This window comes from Theropithecus gelada, chromosome 14 (genome assembly GCF_003255815.1).
Source record: "Theropithecus gelada isolate Dixy chromosome 14, Tgel_1.0, whole genome shotgun sequence".
NCBI classification, from domain to species: Eukaryota; Metazoa; Chordata; class Mammalia; order Primates; family Cercopithecidae; genus Theropithecus; species Theropithecus gelada.
In genome coordinates this window covers 56519171-56541797 of record NC_037682.1, presented here as the reverse complement: position 1 = coordinate 56541797, position 22627 = coordinate 56519171, and the positions used below count along the sequence as shown (strand labels likewise).

At 44.6% G+C, this 22627-nt stretch overlaps 2 protein-coding genes across 5 annotated transcripts in view; one reads left to right on the top strand and one right to left on the bottom strand.

The window, feature by feature from the left end:
* Positions 1 to 22627, bottom strand: part of SCUBE2 (signal peptide, CUB domain and EGF like domain containing 2) — a 73918-nt gene that overhangs the window by 4530 nt on the left and 46761 nt on the right. For 2 of the 4 annotated variants that reach the window (XM_025357200.1, XM_025357199.1), the window contains 5 exons: positions 9681 to 9851; positions 6812 to 6979; positions 5948 to 6109; positions 3412 to 3609; positions 1737 to 1889 (listed from right to left, as the gene is read on the bottom strand). In XM_025357200.1, coding sequence (XP_025212985.1) covers positions 1737 to 1889; positions 3412 to 3609; positions 5948 to 6109; positions 6812 to 6979; positions 9681 to 9851 — 852 coding nt within the window. The remainder of the gene's footprint in view (positions 1 to 1736; positions 1890 to 3411; positions 3610 to 5947; positions 6110 to 6811; positions 6980 to 9680; positions 9852 to 22627) is intronic. The other 2 variants (XM_025357201.1, XM_025357203.1) reach the window with 2 other exon arrangements.
* Positions 1 to 22627, top strand: part of LOC112606575 — a 63335-nt gene that overhangs the window by 19698 nt on the left and 21010 nt on the right. Inside the window, exon 2 of the mRNA XM_025357205.1 lies at positions 6269 to 6400. Coding sequence (XP_025212990.1) covers positions 6269 to 6400 — 132 coding nt within the window. The remainder of the gene's footprint in view (positions 1 to 6268; positions 6401 to 22627) is intronic.

Here is a 22627-nt window from a genome sequence, read left to right as displayed (position 1 = left end):
CTCGGGGGCTTCTCTGTGGGGAAAATAACAGTTTCCAACTATTCTCTACTGTGACACATGCAAGACACACTCTTGTGGGCATACACTGCATTATGTGTAATTTTCCCCAGTTGGAGCTACAACTCTTTTTTTAATTAAAAAAAAAATCAAGACATTTTAATGTGTCACAAAGGCAGAGTTGAGAACAGCCATATTTATTTTGGAGTCTCAGTGTCTTTTTGCTTTCTTCCTGATTCCAGATAGGAGAGGTTGCCAGTTGGTTGCTTTGGGGTAGATGAGGCTCTCTGTCTCTCTCAGCAGAGCCTTGTGGGAGGCATTTGTGTCTAACCCAAGAGTCAGATACTAAAACTCCTTGTCTTGGGTGTTTGACATTATTTCAGGCAACTGTAGGACAAAGATGATCCTTGCTTTTGTTACTTTTTAGGAAAGCTATAGAATATTGTCTTCCCAAACAATTTTGGCACTTGCCATCCTAAATTCCTTCAGTGGCTTCCTCTAAGATTAAGTCTGTCCTCCAGAGCTTGGCCCTGAAGGCTCTTCATAGCCGAACCCCATTCCCTTCTAGTCTCCTCTCTCACTGCCAAGCCCTACACACCCTACCCACTGACCAAATAAGACCATTCATCGGTCCACACATACACCAGGTACTTCATCTTTTGACTTATGTCCTTCCCTCTTTCTGAATGTTCTTCTCCCCCATTTATGCTCAAAATGTATATGTTCTTTCAAAACCCACATCTCTCGAGACTTTGCTCTATTCCTTCTAAAAGCTCATGTAAAATTAACTGCTGCTGCTGCTTCCATGCTCACCTAGGGCTTTGTGCTGTTATAGCATCTATAACTATATATATATATATATATATATATATATATATATATATATATATATATATATATATATAGTGTTTCTGTCACTAACCTTTGTGTTTCTGTCACTAACCATGTTGTTTCCAGCACTTAGCCCAATGCCTGACATAGTAGATGCTCATTTAATATTTGTTGGCTAGATGAACAAATAAGCTCATGAAGAAACAGATGATTCCTCTCCCACAGGACTGTGTGGTCCTCCAGGACAAAGGTCCAGTTCATTTTATGCTGTTAGTCCATGTTTGCCAACCAAGTCTCAGAGCTAGGTAGAGCCCCAGGGCTCAGATGGGCCAACTCTTCATCTAACATGAAGAAAATGAAACCAGAAGTCATCTGACTTGCCCAAGATCCCACAGTGAGTCAGTGAAAAAGCCAGGACGAGAACTCAGGTCCTTCCCCACCTCAGGATTCTACCTAATAAAAGCCACAGTCATAAGAAGTTAATATTTACTGAACAATTACTATGTGCCAAGCACTGCCTCAAGTCCTTTAGGAACTCTCATTGAACTCTCAAATAAGTCTAATGATTATCCTCATTCACACATTAAGAACATGAGGCTTAGAGATGCATACACAAAGTCACAGAAGAAATCATATAGCCAGGCCCATCAATCTGACTCCAGTGCCCATGTTCTTACTCACCAAGCTATGCTCACTTTTAATATATTTTCTAAAACATCTTTTCCTCCTGTTGTCAGTGTCCCCAAATGCCTGTTAAAATTTGGCACTTGTGAGTCAGCAATGTCTTTTCCCCTCATCCTGCCTGCCTTTCTGAGCATGTGTGCTTGTCAGCAGTTTGCCAGCTGGCTCCGAAGTTGGCTCTGTTGAAAGCAGAGAGGCTCTTTCCATGTGCTGCAGGCTGTGCTTACCATCATACGTCACATATGGGACCTGGAACCCTCTAGCACTGTTCCCTTCATTGGATTTAAACTGAATCCACAGCTTCTTTGACCTGGAGGTGAAGGCAATGGGGCGTTCGTAGGTCTGGCAGGTTTCATATGTTGTCACAGAATTGGATGAAGCTGCCAAGGGAAGTTGGAGAGGGATGGGGTTTAAGACTCACCACTGATCAGGCATACAGTAGATGCTCATCTTTCTAAACACTCAAACCGTACAATAAGTTATGCTCAAGAGCTCTTCAGGCCCAGCTGAGCTATCATAAGTCAAAGGTCCTGGAAATAGAGTAGATTCAGCTGGTAATTATGGACCCCCAGGGGAGGCTACGCCGGAAAGACCTGGGGCTTGGTAAGCAGCAGCAGCCCAGACTGTACCATTCACTGTAGGAGCTGGGTGAGGGCCTCCCATTCCAGAACTGACCTGTTGTCATCTAATCATCATCACCACCATTTGCTGCCTAAGACCAGTCAGTGTGCTAGGCAATTTATGGGCTTTGTCTCATTTAATCTTCTGAAAACCACAGAAAGTTGGTGCAACTGTTACCTTTTTAATAGAGAGATTACATACTTGCCCAGGGTCATATAGCCAGTATGTGGTAAAACAAGGATTTAAATCTATACTTAACTTCAGACATTTTAACCACTAATAAGGAGAGCAAACGATATAGTGGCTTCATGTGTCATCATCATTCTTTTTGTTTGTTTGTTTCTTTTTTGAGACAAGGTCTGGCTCTGTCAACCAGGCTGGAGTGCAGTGGCATGATCACGGCTCACTGCATCCTCCACCTCCCGGTCTTAAACGATTCACCCACCTCAGACTCCCGAGCAGCTGGGACCACAGGCGTGCACCATCATGCCCAGCTAATTTTTTAAAAATTTTTTTATAGAGACAGGGTCTCACCTAGGCTGGTCACAAACTCCTGGGCTCAAGCGATTCTCCTGCCTCGGCCTCCTCCCTCAGCCTGGGATTACAGGTGTGAGCCACTGTGCCTGGCCTATTACTCTAAGTGTTTCACAACTATGAACTCCTTTAGTCCTTATAATAACCCTATAAGGTAGCAACTGTTATTAGCCCCATTTTTTAACACATGAGAAGACTGAAGTGCAGAAAGGTTCAGAATGTGTGCCCGAGATCATAGAACTAATAAGAGGTGGAACTGGGACAGAGATCCAGGCAGTCTGGCTGCAGAGCCCCTCATTACACTGCCCGTAAGCCGTGTTGATAGCAGTCTTCCTTTATGGACACTGGACCATGAATCAGGATAGGAGGACAGGTCCCCACCTGGCCAGGCTCGGTCAGTCCCCAAGCCATCAGTTGCAGCTCAGTATGAGGCCTTGTCTGGGGCCAATACTGCATGCTCCTCACTGGCTCTCTGGGTCCTTGTGGAAGAGGGTCCAAAACACCCCAGTGAGCACAGAGGGGAAGACTGACCTGCAGGGTCACTACCTCTGGGGTCCAGCAAGACGCTTCAGTGTGTGGCTTTCATTTAAATTTTGTTTCTCACCAACTCTATAAACTCATGTTCACCTCTGCTCTAATATGGAGGTGACGTTCTAGGCCTGCTCCTCACACTGAAAGCCTGGGGAGCAGGTCATTAGGCTTCCCAGCTGGCCGGAGAAAGGGAGGGAGGCAGGGAGTGAGACGCACAGGTTTTCCGCATCACCAGATAGTCTCCACAGTCGTCCTCTATGGGCAGGAAGATCTCAGGAACCACGATCAGGATGCGGCGCTTGGGGGGTGGGTTGATGGTCCACGTACACTCGGTGTTGGCTGGGTAATTGCCTGGGTAGTTTGGGGATTCAATGTATCCAGTGAAATCTCCCAGCTCCCCTCCACATCTTCTGTCTGGAAAAGGAGATGCCCTGAGTTATGGCACGACACTGTCGTCTCTGTCCTGACCACCGCTAGCTTGCTGAGCCCTGCAGCATCCCTGTTGCCACCCAGGAATGGGGCATGAAAATGACACCATCTGGGAATGAGTCTGTCCTGTAACCCTCAGGGCCCCCTGTGGGAGCCAAACCATTAAACTCCCCACAAGGAGTCTACCCCTCTGAGTTCCCGAGGCACCGTTTTCTCATTAGCCTGAAAGCGTTCACAGTCAGGGCAGGTATTTGTGAACAAAAGGATAAATTTAGCTTTCAGTATTTTATTTACCAAGTCCAAGTGTCAGAGGAACCCATGAGACAGAACTTCTAGGTCTCTCAAACTAGGGGGAACAGAGCTCATTGCTCTGTGGAGACTATCTGACGCTTTTTCAGAGAACTTTGATGAAGACAGACATACATTTTTCACTTTTCTCTCTGGTTAAGATCATATCTTATTTTTTATTCACCTCTAATTAAAAAAAAAATTATTATTATTTTTGAGATGAGGTCTGTCTCTGTTGCCCAGGCTGGAGTACAGTGGTGCGGTCATGGCTCACTGTGCCCCTGACCTCCTGGGCTCAAGCCTCCCAAGAAGCTGGGACCATATGCAAGTACCATCATGCCTGGCTAATTTTTTTTCTTCATTTTTTTTGTAGAGACAAGGTCTATGTTGCCCAGTCTGGTCTTGAACACATAGGCTCAAGCTATCCCGGCCTTGTCCTCCCAAAGTGCTAGGACTACAGGCATGAGCCACTGTACCCAACCCACTTTTTATTTTTAAGGAAGGAAGAAAATTCTAATTAGCTATCAGTAGGTACAGGGCATGCTGGATACTTATGTCTGGCACCAAAGGCAGAGGCTGTACATGCATGCACAGACCCCTCCCTCACCCACAGCACCCAGCTGCATCTTCATTCATCTAATCCCACTATCCCAGAAATGTCACCCAAAGCTCTGAGAGCTCAGAAATGAGAGAGACACAGTCTTTACTCTCAAGGAGCTCATTATTTAATACTGTCAGGTAAATCTGTGCAAGAGAAGATGTTGAAGGGATTACTTTTTCCATCTCTAGTTACAACTGGGATTTATTATTACTAGAAAAAAAAACAAACAGGCTTTTCTTCTTGGAAGAAAAGAGGAGGAAGGGGGAGCCATGGGGCAGAGAATTGCCTTCAGTCCTGAAGGGCTGCCCTAGGAACTGTGCCATAAGGCTCCCATGGGGCCAACCAAGGGCCAGGTGGTGGAAGACAAGGGAACATTCATCTTGTTCTAACACTGTGAGCTTTCCAAAGTCCAATCCACCAACAAGCTAGGATATCATGAGGTAGCGAGCTTCCTGTCATAGCAGGTATTCAAGAAGAGACTAGATGGAAGGCTACTTATAAAGATGTTGTTAAAAGGACTTCCTTGCCATAGAAAACCAGGTGACCTTTCAATCATAAAGTTCGAATGATTTACTGCCCCCCTCAGTCCCAAGCTCCTCTGGTTTAGCGGGGGCGTCTTTGCTTCTCTGATTGCTGTCTTAAAGATTAGCTGGGATTTACTTTTGGCCTTTACTAGAGAGTTTTTGTTGTAATTTTGGTTATAAATGATGGCTTAAAAAAAAAAAGCCTAGACAGCAAGTCCTTAAATGATTTGCTTCCCCCTCCCTATAAAACACTAACCGGTCTCCTCAGCATCTATCCGAGGCTTTGCCTCCTGGTCTGCCTGAGACTCCCTTCAGCACATTCTAGCCTGAGATCCAAGGGTCTCCTCCCAAAAGGCCTTTTGCTTTCCTCCATCTGTGCTTCCCTCAGCTGCTCTCTCAAACATAAGGCTCTTTCTCCTGCTCTTTCCCCATCGTCTCCATCAAAACCTTCTCACACCCTCCAGAAGCCTTTCATTATCTCTCGAGACAGAGTCAATTGCTCCTTCCTCTGCAGTCTCACTGCCTGAGCTCCCTGCAGGGTCAGCGATGCTGATTTATTCTGCTTGATATCAACCAAGTCCTGGCACAATGCTGGGCACGTAACAGGTCCTCAGGCAATGCATGCTGAGCAAGGGTGGACTGAAATTATGCCCCAGGAAGGAAATTAAGGCAAGTACAGCTTGTAAGTGTGCCTGAGGAAGTAGCCAGGATCAATAAAGATGAGTCGCTCTGCACAGTCAGGCCCTGCTCTCTCTCCACGCTGGTCTGCATGGCTGTGAGCTGGACTCATAATATCTATGTGGTTCTGAGTGAACCTGGGACCTCTGCCCCATGCCCCCTGCTCTGAGTTGGACCCAGACACATATCTTCTTAGCCAGAACTGTGAAAAGCCTTAGAGAGAGAGACCTACTTTTACACTGGGTTATGTTTGTGGAGCCATCAAAGTCAGTCGTAGTATTTCCTGGGCAAGAAACACAATTATCTTTTCCAAATTCAGGCTGGTATGTTCCCGCTGGGCAACGAATACATCGGTGCGTGGTGGTGTTGTAGAAATGTCCAGGTGAACATTGAACTGTGGGGCAAGGGAGGGTGAAAAGAATGAAAAAAGGAAAGATTATTTTAATCAAATGCAGCACAAAGATTTTAAAGTTTGTGAAAGAAATGTTTATGTGCAAATGAAGTAGGGCTTTCCTACCAATCTGGGGCTAATCAACACTTAATCCCTAAATAGGCAGTTTGGATGGGGCTCATGAAACAGAGAAATCCAGAGGGACAAGATATGTGTGTATCTCCAAAGAGTTTCTGGAGAGTCAGGCATCAATGATCAATGTTCACAACTCCAGTCTTCATGCAGAGCATATCTGTGAGTATGGGGGCAGGTGGTTGCAGAACTGAGTTGGGTTTAGAGTTGGGCTCCCTGGGAAAAGGCAGCTGGAGTGGAGTTCTGGAGAAGGGATATTGGGGGGATGCTCTAGGTCAGGGCACTGAGATGGAGGAGGGCTAGAGGAAGGAACCAGGGGAACCTTTGTACCAACTGGCTCATCAGTGCCTGATCATCCCTTGTCAGCCTGTCCAAAGGGGCTAAGGTGGCTGGAGGACAGCTTGTCCAGTGAGTTCCTGTGCCCCCTGCACATCCTGCAGGGGCAAGTGGAGCTGGGACCCCCAGCCACTGGGGCACTGCATCAGGCTGGGCTTGACTGGAGCCTCACCAGACTCCCATGATACTTAGAAGGGAAATCCGGTCCTAGAAAAAGGCAAGCTGCCAAGTGCTCACCTCTGGTTTCACAGTCCTGAAAGGAAGTAGCTCCCTGATGTTTGGTGGGAAGGCCTCCTCCACAGGGGAAGCAGGAAGTTCGGCCAGCTTCAGGTTGGAACGTGCCTAGGGCACAGAGCTGGCAAGGTGCAAAGCCATCTGCAGAATATTCACCAGGTTGACACAGACCTGGAAGGACCAATAGCCTTACATTAGCAAGGCCCTCAGGCAGACCCTTGCCCCCAACTCTCCAGATGAGATCAACTTCAGTCCAACCTGTCACCCCGTGCTGACTGCAGTTCCCACCTCAGTCAGACAGCACACAGTCAACGCTGCGGTGCTTCTGACCCTTAGTCAATGGCACATGAGTGCCTGCTGTTTACACACAGGGCTACACAGCACAGTGCAAAGATGGAAACCAGTAAGTCAAATGTCAACTGCTTCCAAAGTATAGGAAGGCCTGGGGAGTTCTCAGGCTTAGGTCTACACACTGCCTAGGCATCCCCTGCAAGGCAGGAGAGGGAGTTCTCTGCCCTGGAACCAATTTGGTAATGAGATCTAGAAGTACCCCTTTACCTAGCTGATTACATCCTAGTGATATAAAGAGTGATCCGGACTGGGCTTGATGGCTCATGCCTGTAATCTCAACACTTCGGGAGGCTGAGGCAGGAGAATCACTTGAGCCTAGGAGCTCAAGACAAGCCTAGGCAACATGGCGAAATCCCCTCTCTACAAAACATTTAAAAATTAGCCAGACATAGAGGCACATGTCTGTAGTCCCATCTACTCTGGGACTGAGTCAGGAGGATCACTTGAGCCCAGGAGTTCCAGGCTGCAGTGAGCCATATTTGCACCATGGCACTCCAGCCTGGGTGATCCAGCACAACCTTGTCTCAAAAAAAAAAAAAAAAAAGTGACCCAAAGAGTCTCCCCTCTTTTAACAATAATATTTACTAAGTTAGATCTTACACATGTTACACCTGGGACAAGAAACACAACCATAAACAAACAAAAGGATTTCTAAAAGCACATGTTCCTCAGGAATTAGTCATTGGCAAGATGCTATCAAAGTCTGCTATCTCTTATATTCTTAATCATCTCCCTCCATTAATCATAGTGGTCTTATTTTCCCCCATAAGTTATAGATATGATAGCATTTCAAGAGCACACACCCTTGGGAGGAGCCTGGAGCGTGTCAGACCTGGGTTCTGATTCCACATTCTCCACTTGGCTGTGTGACCTTAAAAGAGTCACTTTAGCCTCGTGGAGTTGTAATGATTATATGAATTATGAATAAATCATATAATATACTTAGCATAATGCTTGGCATAGGTGAATATTCAATACATGCTAGCTATAATAACCATCATTACTAATATTCTTATTGCTGTCAACTTTTTTTTTTTTTTTGAGACAGCATCTCTGTTGCCTAAGCTAGAGTGCAGTGGCACAATCACAGCTTACTGCAGCTTGACCTCCTGGGCTTAATAACTATCCCTGCGCCTCAGCCACCTAAGTAGCTGGGATTACCATGTGCCACCACGCCCAGCTAATTTTTTTTTTTTTATTTTTTCTACAAACGAGGTCTCACTATGTTGCCCAGGCTGGTCTTTAGGGTTGGGGTTAGCCACCTGCGCTCAAGTGATCCTGAACCCAAAGTACTAGGGTTACAGGTATGAGCCACCATGCCTAGCCTAAATTTTTCTTAATAAGGTCACATAGGCTGGGTGCAGTGGCTCACACCTGTAATCCCAACACTTTGGGAGGCCGAGGCGGGTGGATCACCTGAGGTCAGGAGTTTGAGACCAGCCTGGCCCACATGGCAAAACCCCGTCTCTGCTGAAAATACAAAAATTAGCAGGGCATGGTGGCATGCACCTGTAATCCCAGCTTCTTGGGAGACTGAGGCACGAGAATCACTTGAACCCAGGAGGTGGAGGTTGCGTTGAGCCAAGATCGCACCATAGCACTCCAGCCTTGGTGACAGAGACTCTATCTCAAGAAAATATAATAATAATAATGTCACATAAAAGGGTAAGTACATGCTGAAATGTCCCCCCTTATCAACCTTGCAGTTAGTTTTGGAGTTTTATAACAGGCCAAAGATATGATAGGAGTCACACGGTCAATATGAGGATTTGATTTTTAAGCCAGAAACAGCCTTGCAGTTGAGTCTGGAGTTACTTAGGTGGGAAATAAAGCTGAGGCTGGGAGTCACTCCAAGGACAGCTGTGGGAGCAGCACAGGGGGTCTTCACTCTGTCGTGGCCATCAGATACAAATCACCATTCAGATCACACTTGCCACTGGAGCCCACAGAGTGTCAATACAGCCAGCCCTTCTCCCATTTAATAAAAGGAAGACATTTAATAATAAAACAAATAGGAAAGCCCACAGAGCTTGAGATTGACTTCAAAGTTAACATTTTGTAAGAGATAATTAAAAGCTCTTCACAGAGGAGGTCCCAGTTTTAACAAAATAAATGGATATATTTGTTTTAAATAAAAAAGCTATGAATTTGAGACCAAAGCTAGAGAAAACCCCAGACCTCCTCTCTTCATTTTAACACTTTCAAAACAGTACCTATAGACAGGGAAATCACTCAGGTTTCAGGTGTACATATTTCCAGTGAATAAAGCGTGCAGTTGCAACACTTACACTCTTCTGCTAGTGTATTCTACCCCATCTTCATTTATTTGCTCGAATGAGTATCTGCCCAGCATGTATCAGGCACTGACCTAGGCACTGGTGAGCCAAAGATGAGCCAACATGGTCCCTACTTGTAGGAAGCCCCAGGTGAGTGTGCATTGTCTGGAGTCCTTGAGATGCCTTCTGTCTAAACAATGACATCAATGATGGCAGGAGTAGGAAGGAACAGACAACATCCTTACCTCCACATTCAGACACATTCCAAGATTCTGGGGTCTTCAGGGCCCCAGAATTTCCTGGTCTTGGGCATGGTTCACAAGTAATTTGTCCTTCCTCATTTTGGAAGGTTCCGTTTGGACATAAAATGCAGCGTTCTTGTGCTCCATCATAATAGGTCCCAGCCCTGCAACTGACTAGCCAAAAGGGAAACAATCTGGTCAGTGTGAACACAAAGGCCAAGGAAGGATGATGTGAGTTCTAGAGATGAAGGCAAATACATGGCACTGACCACACCACCCACCGCATGCAAACTCCCTGAATACACAGTGTGCCCAGCCTCAGTTCTCTCTGCACACCTCTGCACAGCATGATATTTATTGCCCTGTAAGAGGGGTTTACAGGTCTGTCTCTCCCCAGACCATGAGCTCCTTGAGAACAGGGATCACAGGGGTTCTAATTATTTTTGTAGCATAAGCATTGATGGTCGAAGAGAGATTTAAAAAAATCCTGGATCTCCCTACTTCACAGGGCTGTTGGAACAATTATAGAGATGAAAATCATTCACTGAACATAGGTCTAGTCCTGGAAGAACAGAGTGTTATTAATTCTGCTTGGTGGCATCCTGAAAGGTATCCTAGAGGAGGTCACATTTGTATCAGGCCTTGAAGGATGAATAGGATCTTCACAGGTGGGAAAGGGGGCAGGTTCTAAAAGTTCATGCATTAAATCAGGAGGAGAGGAAAGAAAAGGTTGGGAATAGACTTCAAAAGTTCTTGAGTGCCAGGCATTTGGATTTTATTCTCACAGGTAAAGGAATCATTGAAAGGACAGGAGCCAGGTATGGTGGTTTGTGCCTGTGGTCCTAGCTACTGGGGAGGCTAAGATGGAATCTCCTGAGCCTAAGAATTTGAGTCCAGCCTTGGCAACATAGTGAGAATGAGACCCCTTCTCTAAAAAAGAAAAAAGAAAAGAAAGGAGAGGAAGATGACCAGAAGCTGTGTTTTGAAAAGCTCATTCTCTGGTGGCCAGCTGGGATGGGTAGTGATCTCAAGACTCTTACAAAATAGCACACTTCAGGTTCATAATAAATAATACAATGGGCTGTGAGCAGTGGCTCATACCTATGATCCCAGCACTTTAGAAGGCTGAGGTGGGTGGATCACCTGAGGTCAGGAGTTCCAGACCAGCTTGGCCAACATGGAGAAATCCCATCTCTACTAAAAACAAAACAAAACAAAAGCAGAAAAATTAGCTGGGTGTGGTGGCGCACACCTGTAATCCCAGCTACTTGGGAAGCAAGGCAGGAGAATTGCTTGAACTCTGCAATTGCAGAGGTTGCAGTGGGCCGAGATGGTGCCACTGCACTCCAGCCTAGGTGACAGAGTGAGACTCTGTCTCAAAGAAAAAAAAAATCAATACAACAAAGCGTAAACGCTGGTAAATAAGGAAATTCATAAACGTTGCTTCTGATTCTATTTCTAGTACTGTTAAACGTAGATTTGTACCTTATTTTAGGCTATGAATATGAAGCAAACTTACCAAATTTGGCTCCCTACTATTCAAACATCATCAATAGAGTCATCAAAGTAGCATTTCTAATGACTAACATTTGTTGAGTACTTATATCAGACACCATGCCAAAAGCTCTACATATAGTATTTCATTTATTCCTCAACATAGCCCTAAGGATTTAGGTGCTATTATTGGCACCATTTTACAGAAACAGAGACTTAGGGAGGTTAATAATTTGGCCAAAGTCCCACAGCTAATTTGTGAAATACTCCTATGGTACTGTAAGATCAAGAGCTTCGAGTTTAAAAGGGAAAAAAGTTATTTAACAAAAGGGCAGATGTAAGTGCAGTTGAAGACTTTATCAAGGATTTTCTATGGGGCTAGGAGAGTTTGACTGGAACAAACATTCTCTATATGTAAGCTGCCAAGAAATAGAAAAAAATTACATGATAAAGTTAACTATTATAGCTCTCCAGTGTCTATAACGAGCGAAATCGGTTTTCATCCTATTCTACAAATGTAATTTGTATATATACTCTTAGGGTTAAACATAGCAAAGGTCTCTGTTGTAAGAAATAAAAGTGTCTTTTCATTATTCATTCCATAATCTTAAAAAAAAATCAGGCTTTTGGATCATGGTAAGCTAAAATACGCCACATTTTAAATATTATTTCTACAATTCAATGTAACCAATCAATAAAGTCTATCCTAATATCTAAATCTTAAACTCATATTTCTTGGATTTTCTTTTACAATATTCATGTATCATTTAAATACAATTTTTATATATATATATTTTTTGAGACGGAATTTTGCTCTTGTTGCCCAAGCTGGAGTTCAATGGCATGATCTTGGCTCATTGCAACCTCCGCCTCCCGGGTTCCAGCGATTCTCCTACCTCAGCTTCCTGAGAAGCTGGGATTACAGGTGCACACCACCATGCCTGGCTAGCTTTTTGTATTTTTCATAGAAACAGGGTTTCACCATGCCAGCCTGGCTGGTCTCGAACTCCTGACTTCAGGTGATCCACCTGCCTCAGCCTCTCAAAGTGTTGGGATTATAGGCATTAGCCACCACGGCTGACCACATTTTTATATTTTTAAAAAATTAAAAGTGAACCAAATTCTTGTTTTATTGGCAAACAATATTACAATGAGATTGATGGCAAACAGAGTATAATTCCAGACTTCTTCTCTAAATGCAGCCCTACTGGATAATGGTTTCCATATCACTCTGGTTCCAGCCCATCTCTCATGTAAAGCTGGGCTGAATTCTGTACTAGGAATTCACGTTTTACCCTGTGTCCCACTTGACTCTTTCAGTGTCTGTAGTGGGCCAGTGAATCAGAGAATAACTCCTTCATGGCTCTAAGGAGCCTGCCTGTCATGAAGACTGGCAGAAAGCAGGTAAAACCAAGGCTGTCCAGAGCCCCTCTGCTCAGCCATTTCTATTTGAAGAAGAGCTGTTTTTATAATACTCATCCATGGAAGGGAAAGTGCCCATATGGTGACAATGATTCCAACAGCCCCGTTAATCATAACTTAGAGTCACATCACCATGGTCTGTTCCATCATGGTTCCTCTGGCAGAAAACAGATGCCCTCAGCAGGTGGACACCACCAGGCCTGGTTCTCACTGAGCTGGGGACCAGGACAGGCTCCTGCTGCTCTGCTGTCCCTTGCTCCTGAGAACTCTTTCAACCTCCACAGCCTTTGCAAGATGACCTTTAGAGAGACCTCACAATATCCCACCTCTGTGCCATTTCTTAACTGCTCGAAGGGCTGAGAAACCCTTCAGGCTGCCCTGTGGAAAAGAGGGCACCAGTTCTTTTTCCTCACAATGAAAGGCCTGCTTCACATAAACAAAATCATATTGTCAGTCACAATTTCCATTTTCCTTCCAGAGAGAAAGGCCTGCAGAAATAATTCATGCCAAGCACCTCCCAAATATATTTGATTCTTTCACAAGGTAAAAATGAGCTAAACACTAAAAGGTGACTCTGAAATATCATGAAGGGATGCCTGAAAACAGCTCTTTGCAAATGTGCTGAGAATCTGGCCTGTGGAGACCTCAATCACATGTTCCAGTGGCTTCTCTCTTCTCCTTCAGCAGCCAGCTTGTTTTGCTGCCCAGGACAAAGGAGTCAATTGCCCCCAGAACACTTCACTATCACAGCAAAGCTTTTGTCTGCCTTCAGTGACCATTAAAATCTCATTCTCAAATCCCACACAGCTGTTTTCTCTCCTTCTTTAAAAAAGATATGAGAAAGCTTTTCTGATGCAAAAGGGACAGACCAGCAGGATGAGGATTAATGGCGACAAAGACGCCTCAAGCCTTGGCCTCTTTTCAGCACTGTGGCCTTTGAGTATTTCAGGCTATGGACAAACACTATGGTCTCTCTGTGGCTCAGATGATGAACCTAATAAAAGGGGTCACCCTCTAGCATTGGACTGTTTTCTTAAGAATCACGCCTTGACTTCTGAAGAAGAGCCACAAGCAGCCTACACGGATTCCCAGGGTGCCCCAGGGCTGCTGCTTTGTCCCAGTTCAGAAGCGCTGGTGCCCCAGGCCGCGCTGGCCTCAGGATCCTGGTTTGAGCTTTCTTTAAATGACTGCCCCCAAGATAACAGGGGACAGTGCCTTCTTGGGCTGAGAGATTGATTTTTCATTGTCCAGGTTTTTGACCTATGCTCAGGTTTGCTCTTTAAAAACATTCCTATAGTTAGGGCACAGAAATGAGCCCAGCTTGACGCCTTCTTCCTTATTGGGTTCCCAAATGCACACTGTTCTTTCCATGCCTAGTTAACTGGAGTTGAGATTTCACTTCTTTTAGAGTGCCTCTTTTGCCCTCAATTTAAATATTTCTCCAAAGATTTGCCCTTTGCCCTCTTTTCTCTTAATGTTATCTGCTATCCTTGGGATTTCATCTGTTGTCCCTGTGAAGATTCATTTACTCATTCATTCAATAAGTACTTATTGAGCACTCATTATGTGCTGAGTACCGTTCTAGGAGCTGGAGACACAGCAGAGAAGACAGATATGACCCTGTTCTAATGGGGTTCTCAGGGAAGTAAATAAATGAGCAATAATTCTCAATGAGCAAACAAATATGTAATCAAATGCAAGTAGTGGTATGATGAAGAAAAGGAAAACAGGGTAAGAGGACAAAGAAGGGGTAGGGATGGAGTTTGTATGTATGCTATTTTAGAAGTGTGGCCAAGAAAGGCCTTTCTGAACAGAGACCAGAATAAAATGTGGGAAATAGGCTGGGCGCTGTGGCTTACACCTGTAATCCCAGCACATTGGGAGGCTGAGGCAGGAGGACTGCTTGAGCCCAGAGTTCAAGACCAGCTTGGGAAATATAGTGAGACCTTGTCTCTCCAAAATCACCTTAAAAAGTTAGCTGAGTGTGGTAGTGCACGCCAGTGGGAGGATAGCTTGAGCCCAAGAGGCGGAGGTTGCAGTGAGCCAAAATCACACCACTGCACTCCAGCCTGGGTGACAGAGCAAGACCCTGTCTAAAAAACAAAGACCAAAACAAAACAAAACAAAACAAAAAACAGGAAATAGCCTTGCAATGAGATTGCCTAATAGCAAGAAGGGCAGTGTAGTAGGAACACAGCATAAGCGGGTAGGGCAATAAGAGATTAACTTTAAAAAGCAAGCAAGGGCCAGATCACGCGGGTGCTTAAAAGCCATGGTAAGGAAATTAGAACTTACTCAAAGTATGCTGGAGGTTTGAAATGGGGGAGTGACACAGTCTGATTTATGTTTTTCTTTTCTTTTCTTTTTTCTTTCTTTTTTTTCCTGGAGACAGGGTTGTGCTCTATCACCCAGGCTGGAGTGCAGTGGAATGATCATGGCTCACTGCAGCCTTGACCCTCCTGGGCTCAAGTGATCTCCCACCTCAGCCTCCTGAGTAGCTGGAACTACAGGCTTGCACCACCATGCCCAGCTAATTTTTTAACTTTTTGTAGAGATGGGGTCTCTTGGGCTCAAGCGGTCCTCCGTCTCGGCATCCCAAAGTGAGCCACTGTACCCAGCCTAATTTATGTTTTTAAGAGATGTCCTGGCTGCTGTGTGGAGAACAGACGAAGGCCAGGCAAGGCTGAGGAGAACAGTTCAGAGCCTGGTACAACAGACTGGGCAAGAGATGATGGTGGCTTGAAACAGAGCAGTAACAATAACGGAGAAGGAGAAAACTGGTCGGATAAAGGAAATTACCTGAAGGCAGAGCTGACAGGATTTGCACATGGACTGGATGAGGAACATGACATAAAGGGAGAGATCAAGATGACTCAGGCCTTTGACTTGAGCAACTGGGTGAGGAGAGGTGCCCCTTACTGAGATGCTGGTTTGGGAGGGAGGATGCTGGTTTGGTTTGATTTGATGCTTGGGAGGATAAGAAGCTTTGAGATGCCAGTTGGCCATCCAAGTGCAGATACTAAGATGGCACGGATTCTACTGGTGGTCTCTGAGGCGGAATACTACACCTCAGGGGTTGACAAGGTGATCCACCGGTGGGAGCACGTTTCTACACCCATGCCTACGAATTTTCACCTAAAATAAGAAACAAACGAAGCTCCCCTGGTTTAGAATATGGTGTAAGAGCAGCCTCTCAGCCAGTCTCCATTTCTGTGAGGCAAAAGACACATGTGAAGAGCCAGGGTCGCCAAGAAAAGAGAAGCACTGGCACCCACAACTCAGGCGCAAGGCACTGACTGGCTCTCGCCTCTCAATACATAGAGAACAGTGACAGCTTAGCTATGCCTGGGTAATGAGATGTCCTGACCTATATTATCGTGTTTTAACTAAACTAACCATCACAAAATAGAAAGCAGCTTTGATGGATTCCTGGAAAGAACACTCGACTGAAGGGCGTAAACATGACGCGCGCCCATGCGCACCACAGGAGTGTCCGCGCTCCGCGGGCGCATCTTCTGCTCCTAGCACAGCAACCATCCGCGTACGCACCACAGGAGAAGGCCCGCGGCGTCTTTTCCTAGCACAGCAGCCACCCATGTCCGCACCACAGGAGAGGACCCGCGGGCGCATCTTCTGCTCCTAGCACAGCAGCCACCCGTGTCCACAGTGGAGCGGAGGTTTCCCATCCAAGACCCCCAGTGGGTGCCTGGAACCTCGGAGAGTACCACACCCTATATACACTAGGGGTTTTCCTGTGCGTGCTTATTCATGATAAAGTTTCATTTATAAATTAGGCACAGCAAGAGATTAACAATAATAATAAAATAAAACAATTATCACAACATACTATAATAAAAAGTTATGTGAATGTGGTCTCTCAAAATATCTTATAGTACTGTACCCTTCTTGTGATCTGTCAGTCTGATAACTGAGATGACTACTATGTGACTAACACGCGGGATACAGGGAGGATTCATATCTCAGGCAGGATGGGGAGGGTACACACTGTGGGTATGCGGGATAAAGGGAGGATTCATATCCCAGGCAGGATGGGGAGGGTACACACCGTGGGTACGCGGGATAAAGGGAGGATTCATATCCCAGGCAGGATGGGGAGGGTACACACTATGGGTACGAAGGATAAAGGGAAGATTCATATCCCAGGCAGGATGGAGCAGGACAACACGAGATTTCATCATGCCACTCTGAAGAGTGGGCAATTTAAAACTTACAAATTGTTTATTTCTGGAATTTTCCATTTGATACTCTTGGACCATAGTTGACCCAGGTAACTGAAACCACAGAAAGCAAAACTGCCTATAAGGGGGCATTAGTGTATTAGCTCTTTGTTAAACTACATCATGAGACATAAACAGTTACAATTTAATCCAATCTGTCAAGAGTTCACCTAAAGCACTAGCAATGGTCAAAAAGACTATATGACAAATGGATTTGCAACCACCACTGTCAATAATGAACCTTGCCCAATTGTAAAGATTCTACTTTAAGATGCTAGCCAGTTAGTTTTAAATGTGTTTATTTAATCTTTATCTTGTTCTGTCTTCTGTGATGAACACAGTGTACTAGCCAATAGTGTAAGTATATAGTTTATAAACAAGTAAACATCCATATATGTTTTACTTGGAGAGAGAGAGTGTGTGTGTGCGTTCTTAAATGTTCAACATCTCTGGGACAAAGGAGCTGGAGAGGGCAGTTTCAGAGTTGCCAGCATGTGGTGGCATTTAAAGCTATGGCACTGGGTAAGGTCACCAAGGAGAGTATGAAGACAGAGGAGGGGACAAAGGATTCAGCCTTAGGATAATCAGAAAGTAGGGGAGGAACTGGAACCAGCATTGAAAATGAAAAGGGAGCAGCCAGTGAGGTATGGAGAAGCAGAAGTGTGTTGTGTCTGAAACCCACAGGAAGAAACTGTTTCCAGGAGAGGGAGTGATGAGCGGAGAGAATGCCTCAATGAGGAGTGAGCAAAGGCAACTGGATTTGGCATCACAGAGGTGGTTAGGAATCTTGGAAAAAGTTTCTGTGGAGAGGTTAGGCATGAAAATCAGACTGAAGAGAAATGGGAGGTAAGGAGGCAAAGACAGTATGACTACGGCTCCTTCAAAGAGTTTCGTTCTACACAGAATGGGGGAACGAATGGGGGAACAGAAATGAGGCAGTAGCTATAGAGATGCATGAAGTCAATGGAGGGTTTGTTTGGTTTTTAAGACATGAGATGGGTTTGTGTGATGTTGGAAATGATCTAGCAGAGGAGAAGAATTCTGAGATGGGAGGGGTCGATGGGGACAACAGCAGGGGCAATATTTTTAAGAAGTTGAGAGAGGACAGGCTCCAGCTTGAGTGGAAGATACAGGCGTGGCCTTAGAGGCATGGGCTGTCCATCCATTTTAACAGGAGACAGGTCTGAGCCTGTGTGGACAGACTCAGGATTAGGCAAGTTAGGCTGGGCATGAAGAGAAGAAGTTGTTTTGCTGGACTCCCAGACACCCATGGACACCTCTGCCTAGAAATCTTGTTGCCCAAGGAGCACTTCTCTCCCTGGCCTCTGGCTTTACTCCTCTTATAGCAGCATCTCTATTCTCCCAGTCAACAAGGCTCCAAATCACAGCTCTCCCTGGCTTCTCTCCTCACTGCCCTGTCACTCAGCGGCAGCATCCTACAGCTGTGTCCCTTCTCTCTATCCCCTTAGCACAAATGTCCCTTAGATCCTCACCATCTCTTATTTGGATTGCTGCAGTAACCTTCCAAGATTCCCTCTGACTTTCTGTCCCTCCCTGCCTCCACTCTTTCCATTCTACCATCAGATGCACCTTTCTATAATCTCTTTCTGATTGCTTCACTCCCTGGCTCAAAAACCTCCTTGCCTTGCCTTCCTGCACTCCTTTCAGTTTCTCTGACTCAATACTCAGGCTTTAGCCTCCTTTTATGTATCTTTTTTCATCCTTTCTCATGCTCTCTCAAGAACCTATTTTTTCCTGCTTCTCCTATAAATCTCTTTTGATTATTTCTTCCCCAGTGATCACATTCATTTCATCATTCAACCAACCTCCTGCCTTTTTCTTAGTGCCTCCTGCATATGAAACAGGGCAGGGTGAGATGAGGGATGTATGGGAAGCAAGTGCCAGGATCACAGGCCAAATCAGAATCCTCTGAGCTCAGCCCACCTCTTTCCTCTTCTCAGTCCCCAATCCATGTCATCCCCAAATGCTGCTCGTTTTTCCTCGTAAATATTTCTCTAACCCATTGCTGTTTCTCTATCTAGGACCTGCATGTTCTCAATATCTCATAGGCAACATATTCAAAAGCCCCCAGATTGGTCTTTCTGCCTCTAATTCTGCTCCCTTCAGTATAGTCAGAGAGATCTTTCTAGAATACACATATGACCTGGACACTTCCTGAGTAAATGGCAACATGTCACCTAGACATAAAGTTGAGGCTCCTTAGCAACATATCCAAGGTCTCCATGAGTTGGCCATGCCCTCCCATTAGCCCAGTTGTCCACCACATTCTACCTGGTACTCCAGGTTTAGTGACACTGACATGTCAATAATCGCCTGTGCGTACCTTGCTCTTCCTCATTTCCCAAGGCTGTTCCTTGGCCTGAATACTCCTCCCCACTTAGCCATCATCTATGCATCCTTCAAAACTCTACGTAGGCTTTCTCTCTTTGGGGAAGGCATCTCTGACCCTTCCCTGGAGGGTTAAGTGTGACCCAATGGATGGTATCTTACTTACCTAGGCCTCCTCAGCACTCCCCACAGAGTTGGTACATGGAGGGCTATGCATATGAGTACAGCATGAGTAAGATGATCCCAGGGCACAGGCTGAACCCAGGAGAGGTGAGGACATTCAAATTGAGAAGAATATAGACTTGTGGCCAGGTGCAGTAGCTCACACCTGTAATCCCAGTACTTTTGGAGGCTGAGGCAGGTGGATCACTTGAGGTCAGGAGTTTGAGATCAGCCTGGACAACATGGTGAAACCTGTTTCTACTAAAAATACAAAAATTAGCCAGGCGTGGTGGCAGGCACCTGTAATCCCAGCTACTCAGGAGGCTGAGGCAGGAGAATCGCTTGAACCTGGGAGGCAGAGGTTGCAGTGAGCTGAGATCATGCCACTGAATCCAGCCTGGGTGATAAGAGCAAGACTGTCTCCAGAAAAAAGGAAAAAAGAATAGACTCAAATCAGATCTGGATTTCAATCCTGCCTCTGCAACACTTACTTGCTGGGTGACATTGTGGAAAATGCTTGTCATCCTGTGTCTCAAGTTTCTTTATGTGTAAAAAGGGATGAGTTAATACAGACTTGGGATGAGGATTAAATGAGATAATATAGGTAAAGTACTTAGCACAGGGCTGAACACAATGTCAGTGTTCAATGCATGTCAACATTTTACTCAATCATGTTTTTAAAACTTTTTTAATTAAAAGAATTTCCTATTCAGTCTGTGTGTTAAATATTGGTCAAATACTGGTCTATAGTGCTAATACAGATTTTATATTTTCCTCAGTTTAAACAAGAAAGGAAATCTCTGCCTGATCATTTCCAAATCATTTCTCAATTTCGAAAGAATTCAGAATAGAATATCTGAGCCAGGCACAGAGGCTCACGCCTGTGATCCCAGCTACTCGAAGGCTGAGGTGGGAGGATCACTTGAACGCAGGAGTTCAAGACCAGCCTGAGCAACATAGCAAGACCCCGTCTCTAAAAAATAGAATAATAATAATCTTAAAGAAGAAGGAAATGCTCAGCTCCTTCCTGCCTTAGGCCCTTTGGATTTGCTGATCCTCCCCCATTACGGAGCTCCCCCACACCCCCCAGGCCCTACCATCAGCACGTTGCACGCCAGCTGCTCCTCCTCACTTAGGCCTTGGTGCTTGACCACTTGCTCCTAGTCACTTGCTCCGAGAGCCTTTCCTGGCCACCCTATGGAGAGTAATCCTCCCTCTAATCCTCTCTGTTTTATTCTCTTCATAGCACTTAAGCTTTTGAAATTATCGCTTTACTTTTTAATTTCTGTTTTCCTCTGTTACAGTGTGAACTTCATGAGAATAGGCCCTTTGATTATTATGTTCTTAATTGCTTCATCCCAAGCACACAGAGTGGACAGAATGGTACTCGATTAATACTAGTTGAATTAATGTTTCTCAGTTGCTACAGAGGAACAGCAGTAAGCTGTTACAAACCGAATTAAATGTTCCTAGTCTCTCAAGAACCCAGGCACTAAAATACTTCCCAGTTTGCCAGTTGTCTGGATTGTTTCTTCTAAAAATCTCAGCAAGTTTTAAAAACAACCAAATACAGTATATATACATACATACATACATACATACATATATACACACACACACATGCATACACACATGTATATTATCCAGTGTATTTCTTAAATAATGTATCTTTTAGCTGGTATTATGAAAGTACAATAGCTAGACGTCCATGTGATATAGTTAATTTTCTTTAGACATGAAGAACTTTATGAAGTACTGTAGAGCTTAAGAAATTTGTTCCTTGGAGACTATAATCATTTCTTTTTTGCCATCTTGCTAAAATTGATCACAGATGGTACAAAGGTCACTTGGAGAGCAGGCTGTCCCCAAAGTCCCCAAATGCCAAATTAATGAGACTTTACTATATAAAATAACAATAAGAAAGAAAATATACAATTGGTCAGAAGTGATTATTTTCTCTGGTGTAAGTTAGGACTTTAAAATTTATTTTTTAATGATATTCAAAGGATAAACAGTTCAATGCAAAAATAGGCAAAGAATATAGATGTTCTCAGAAGAAGGAATCCAAATGACCACAGGCATAAGACAGCATGCTTAGTCTTACTAATAAAGAAAACCAAGTTAAAATGACTTTTTTTTTTTTTTTTTTTTGCTTATCAGATTTGCAAAAACAAAAAGGATCAATGATAAATAATCCACGTTAGCAAAGATGTAGGGCTATAAACACTCCAATGTTGGAAGCAACATGCATTGGTATGATCTTTTGGGAAAGTAATTTGGCAGTATCTATTAAAATTTTAAATATACAAGTTCTTTGAGTCGGCCATTGTACTTTTACAAGTCTATCCTTCGGAAATATTGGCCATGTGTAAAAGAATGAGCGCTATTCGCAATAGAAAAATTAGCAATAACTTCTATGTTCACCAATAGGGGTAGGGCTAATCAGTACTGGTGTCTTCAAACAAATACAGCCTGGGAAGCTGTAAAAGAAATGAGGTTGCTCTTCTATCATGTTAGAGAGATGTTCTTGATCTACACTAAGTTAAAAACAACACATAGCACTATTCAAATTGTATTGATATTTGTTTTTTATTTTGTTAAGATAGGCTCTTGGTTTGCCACCTAGGCTGCAGTGCAGTGACACAATCACAGCTCACTGCAGCCTCAAACTCCTGGGCTCAGATGATCCTCCCGCCTTAGACTCTTGAGTAGCTGGGACTACAGGTGCTACCAACCAACATAGTGAGACAGAGACAGAGTCTCACTATGTTGCCCAAACCAGTATTGAACTCCTGGCCTAAAGTGATCCTCCACTTTGGCCTCCCAAAGTGCTGGGATTACAGATGTGAGCCACTGCACCCAGCCTATTTAAATTTTATGTGTGTGTGTGTGTGTGTGTGTGTGTATATATATATATGTTTATTCATACGTAAACATATAGTCAATTTTCAACACAGTAGCCAAAGTTATCTTTTGAAAACACGTCAGTTACTCCTCTGCTCAAAGCCCTCCACTGGCTTCCTTTCTCATCAGATTCGGGATCAGGGTCCTCCCTGGTTTTGAGTTCCCTCTGCTACTGCTCTGCCCTTGCTGTCCCTCCCTGACTCTCTCGGCTCTCATCCTTCTGGCCTTCCTTCCAGTACCTTGGGGTTTTCCTATTTGTTGTTCCCTTTGCCTGAAACTCTCTTCCCCCAGATATCTCCATAGCTTGCTTCTTACTGTCCTTTGGGTCTGCCCAAATGACACTTTGCAATGAGGCCTTCCCTGACCACAGTCTGCACTTTG